The sequence below is a fragment of the Priapulus caudatus genome, unplaced genomic scaffold (genome assembly GCF_000485595.1).
Source record: "Priapulus caudatus unplaced genomic scaffold, Priapulus_caudatus-5.0.1 Scaffold2195, whole genome shotgun sequence".
NCBI lineage: Eukaryota > Metazoa > Priapulida > Priapulimorpha > Priapulimorphida > Priapulidae > Priapulus > Priapulus caudatus.
This window is the reverse complement of record NW_014579256.1, coordinates 33245-38207: the sequence shown is the minus strand read 5'-3', so window position 1 is coordinate 38207 and position 4963 is coordinate 33245. Positions and strand designations below refer to the sequence as shown.

The 4963-nt window shown below is 45.7% G+C and overlaps 1 protein-coding gene across 1 annotated transcript; it reads left to right on the top strand.

Moving 5' to 3' along the window:
• The first annotated feature begins 2847 nt into the window (after positions 1-2847).
• Positions 2848-3903, top strand: LOC106818379. Its single transcript, XM_014823095.1, has one exon. It carries the CDS (start codon positions 2848-2850, stop codon positions 3901-3903), a length of 1056 nt encoding a protein of 351 aa, XP_014678581.1.
• Positions 3904-4963: the final 1060 nt, after the last annotated feature.

Below are 4963 nucleotides of genomic sequence, written 5' to 3'. Positions count from 1 at the left end.
ACTAACTCCCAAAGGATACGCGTATGAGCTGGACTGTAGGATGAGGAGACGAGCAGACGAGTACAAAGCACTAAGTCATCTGTCGAGAAGGCTAATCGACGATATTGATATTTATCGGAAGTTCGTAAACAATACTCAGTATAGATGCGACACTACGAAGAGTTCATGGTGTCGCATGGCAAGTGCCAGGAAATGCGGAACGATACTGAGACCGAGGATGATTACCACGGATTTTATGAGATTAAAGGGGCAGGGGCAGAGCATAATCGACCAGGCGAGGTTGGACCTTGATATAAAGGAAAGAGAGCTTAACTTGAAAACTGAGATCGCAGTAGTTGACGCAAAAACCGACGTGCTGATCAAATTTGGGGACGAGTTAACGACCGGCAGTGGGTTACGCGGACACATTAAGTACGACGATGTCACACTTCAGAGCGATCTACACACGATTCGTGACAACGCGCCCAACGTCGCCGGTAATATTCGCGTTTCCCTGAATAGCGACGCGGAAAGGTTTGTGCCCGCGACCGGGTTACCCACAGTAGATCCGGAGCCACGTGACCACGTTAGGCATGACGTCACATTCCAGAATGACAATGTGCGCACCTTTCCGAATCGCGACGTGGAATCGTTAGTGTCCGCGACTGGCTTAACCGCGGTCGGTCCAGCGTTACGTTATGCGTCACCAGGTGGATTTGTCGGTGGGAGCTCTGATATGTTGGCGGTAGCACGAGAGCTAAAGAAACCAGCTACAGACATTTCAAAGTTCAGTGGAGGTCCTATGGACTATAGAAGATTCCTTCGACAGTTTAAAACCAGAATAGTCGCAAATACAGACTCATGGGACGAGCTATTGAATTTTTTGGAGCAGTTCACCGCGGGAGAAGCGCGCAAGATTGTATTGGGATACGCCCACTTAGACGCTAAAGTTGGCTATGAAGCGGCAATGAGAGAGTTTGAATCTAGGTACGGCGACTCTGATGTTATAGCGCGTGCCTTTGTTAGAAAAGCCCTGGATTGGCCAGTGGTCAGATCAAACGATGCCAAGGCGCTTGATGAATTTTCTCTGACACTGACTGAGTGTCAATATGCAGTCCAAAGTGTGGACGCCGCTCGAGTGTTCGAATATTCGGACAACATCAGGTTGCTGGTGGGTAAGCTGCCGTATTACCTCCACGATAGATGGCGAGGGATCGTGCAGACCACGAGGGAATGAAACCAGACGGTAACAATTGACTCGTTCGTAAGCTTTGTACATCGCGAGGCTAAGAAGGCAATAGATCGGGTCTACAGAAAGGACGTCATGGGCACCGCGACTGCTACGTCTAGCAGTAACGCCGGTGGTAGACCGAGCGGGAAGCAGGACTAGCGGTGTCGGTAACCACTGTAGAGGCTGGTACTGCTGCCGGGGCCAGAGCGAAGTCAACTACAAGGGAACAACAGTACAAGAAAGGACGTTGTCACTTCTGCGACGATGAGCACTTCATCGATTCCTGTTGCAAGTTTAAAGCTAAATTGCACACCGATAAGATTGACTTTTTAAAGGTCAAAGGGCTTTGTTTTGGATGCCTTAGGTTTGGGCACCGGAGCAAAGATTGTAGGATTAGGCTAAGTTGTAAGATTTGTAGTAGTTCACACCCTACAGTTCTGCATAAGGTTCAGCTTCAGGAAGCAAATGGGGAGGACACGGCTGGGTTAAAGGTAGATAGAAAGGTGAATGTACATTGCGTCAATGGCGCGAATCCGGTAGGATCAATGGCAGTAGTACCTGTAATTGTCAAGGCAAATGGTAGGTCGGTGGAAACTTATGCATTTATGGATTCGGGTAGCTCGGCTACTTTCATTTCTGACGAGCTGTTGCATCAGGTGGATCAAAATGGGAGAAGGACCCAGTTGTTGTTGTCAACCATGGGTAACAAGGAGCAGTCTGTGTCCAGTCATATTGTGTCTGGGTTAGAGGTCACAGACCTCCTTGGTAAGAACACTGTTTGCCTACCCAAGGTGTATACTATGAGTTAGTTGCCTGTTTTAAGGGAGGAGATACCGACCCAGGAAGATGTCAATAGATGGCCGTACCTTCGCAAAGTGAAAATTCCGAGTATTACCGCAAATGTTGATTTGATATTAGGCAACAATGTTCCGCAAGCGTTGGAGCCATGGCGGGTTGTAAATAGTCAGGGCAACGGGCCATTTGCCGTCCAAACCGTGCTGGGTTGGGCAGTGAACGGCCCGCTGAAGGGTAGCGCTGATTCGGTGGGTAGTCCAAGGATCTCTATCAATAGCCAACAGATTAGTGATTGCGATTTGCAGAAACAGGTGAAAGGCTATTTCAATTTAGACTTTGTTGAGCGTCCCCATGGAGCGAAACACGGGTACTCCGTCGAGGATAGGATTTTCATGGAAAAACTCGAGAAGAGCGTCGTTTTCAAGGATGGGCATTACGAGATAGGATTACCGTTGAAGGACAACGTTGCATTGCCGAACAATATATCTCATGCGAGACAGCGCGCTCGTTATTTGGCGAAGAAGTTCGAAAGGTCCGACGATAAATACTTCAAGGACTATGAGGCGTTCGTTAACAGTTTAGTGAACAAGGGCTATGCAGAGAAAGTGGATGAGGCTGAAGTGAATCGCGATAACGGGAGGGTGTGGTATCTGCCGCACCACGGGGTGTACCACCCCCACAAACCCGATAAAATTCGCGTCGTCTTCGATTGTGCCGCCCGCTACCAGGGTGTGGCATTGAACGATAAGCTATTACAAGGGCCAAACCTTACAAATACATTAGTTGGTGTACTGTTGCGCTTTAGGAGCGAGGAGTAATCAATTACTTCCGATATTGAGGCAATGTTCCACCAAGTTCGGGTGCCACTGGAGGACCAAGATATGTTGAGGTTCCTGTGGTGGCCCGAAGGTAACGTCAATGGTGAGCTTTCTGTGTACCGTATGAAGGTGCATATTTTCGGCGCGACATCGTCGCCGAGTTGCGCGAGCTATGCGGTTAAGAGGACGGCAGAGGACAACAAGGATTCTTACCCCGCTGAGGTTATTCAGACAATCAAGAAGAATATTTACGTGGACGACTGTTTAAAAGCGGTACCGAATGACGAGAAAGCAATAAGCTTGGCCAAAGATTTGCGCGCGGTATGCGACGACGGAGGATTCAAACTAACTAAGTGGGGAAGTAATAGTAGACCCGTGCTGCAGACAATACCGGAGGAGGATTTAGCGAAGGATGTGAAGGGAATCGATTTAGAGCGGGGTAGTCTGCCTATAGAACGAGTTTTAGGTGTCGAATGGCTGATGGAGTCGGATACTTTTAGGTTCAGAATAGTGGTCAAGGATAAGCCAGCCACCAGACGAGGGCTTCTGTCCATTGTAAGTTCTATCTTCGATCCCCTCGGATTCGTGGCACCATTCGTACTCACAGCCAAGGTGCTTCTGCAGGAACTCTGCGACATGAAGCTCGGCTGGGACGAGGACATTCCTCCGGGTCAGAAGGCCAGGTGGCTAGTTTGGCTCAAGGATCTTCCTAAGTTGGTCAAACTTCGCGTGCAGCGATGTTATAAGCCAGCGGGCTTCGGCGCTATAAAATCGGCCAAGATTCATCACTTTGCCGACGCGAGTGAGGTGGGTTACGGATCGGTATCTTACCTGCGCCTAACCAATGGCGACGGTAGGGTTCATTGCGCTTTCTTGATGGGAAAGGCCCGAGTATCTCTGCTGAAACGCGTTACGATACCAAGACTCGAGTTGACGGCGGCTACCGTGTCCGCGAACTACCAGTATGCCTCAATCTCAGTTCAGGTGGCAGACCAACGATATGCTGCAGTGCAACATGAACCAAAACAATTTCTCCCACTCCAAACCAGAGTCATACAACAACAAGGAACCATACCCTGAAACTTTTATGGAACAGTTAACAACATAGTGGTGAAATCTGCTAACCCATTCGTTAGTCTTGTCTGCTGTATAAACATGAAATTTTTGTTTGGTATGAAAATATATCTTTATGTAGTAAATGCCTCTTCAGAATATGTCTGTCAGCGTTTGTATTATGGCCTGTGCATATATTTGACATGTAAAAACGAAATTATACATTTTCCAATCTATCTCCGGTAGTTTCTTCTCACAGGACTGGAGTACTGAAATAATACAATCAGTCATAATACAAATATAGCAATAATGGCAGTGTACGGTCGATGCTCCCAACAGTAAACCTTGCTTAACTCGGACGGATGTTTTTAAAATTACGCAGTATCTTAGAATTAAGGTGAATTCACAATCTGTACTGTAGCGTTAACATAATAGTGAATTTGTGTTACTATTGTATTATTTTATATTAATCTCTGTGTTAATATGATAAATATGTTCACCAAACACAAGTTTTAGTGGGATATATTTGTGGCAGCCTGCTGGAGTTACGGTAAGTGGTGTACACTGATTGTTAGGAGTGCTAAAGGTTAACAGTTTATCACTGTCGTATAAGTCGAAAAGTCTACTTATATACGCCGCAATTTACGGTACTTTTTATGTCATGTATTGTCAAAATATGTTTATGTATTATGATAAATAGATGTCTCAAAGGGATTTTTTTGCAATAAAAGCAATACATTATGGTATTAAAACCATTGCGTTTTATTATTTGTTTCTGGTGCCATGCCCACTCCATTTACATGCACAGTAAATCTAAAATCTCCTATGTCTTTACATTGACTACGTCACGAATTTTCTATGGTAAAATATTTGTTGCCATTTTTTTACATTAAAATTAGGTACTAACGGGACTAAACGTATCGTAAAATTCTTACCTGATAAGATTGTTTTACAACTAGTTAAAAATCCAAAAAACCAGGACGATTTGATATTAGGTTCCTAACATTAATTGCTTGCTATGGGCTATGTAGGAGTCACGAGTGCATGTTCACATCGAACAATATAGTAAAATAGGAAGTATAATGCA

Bases quoted from the DNA above. Each gene is read 5' to 3' on its own strand.
- LOC106818379 (XM_014823095.1), top strand. From the start codon at position 2,848: ATGTTCCACCAAGTTCGGGTGCCACTGGAGGACCAAGATATGTTGAGG.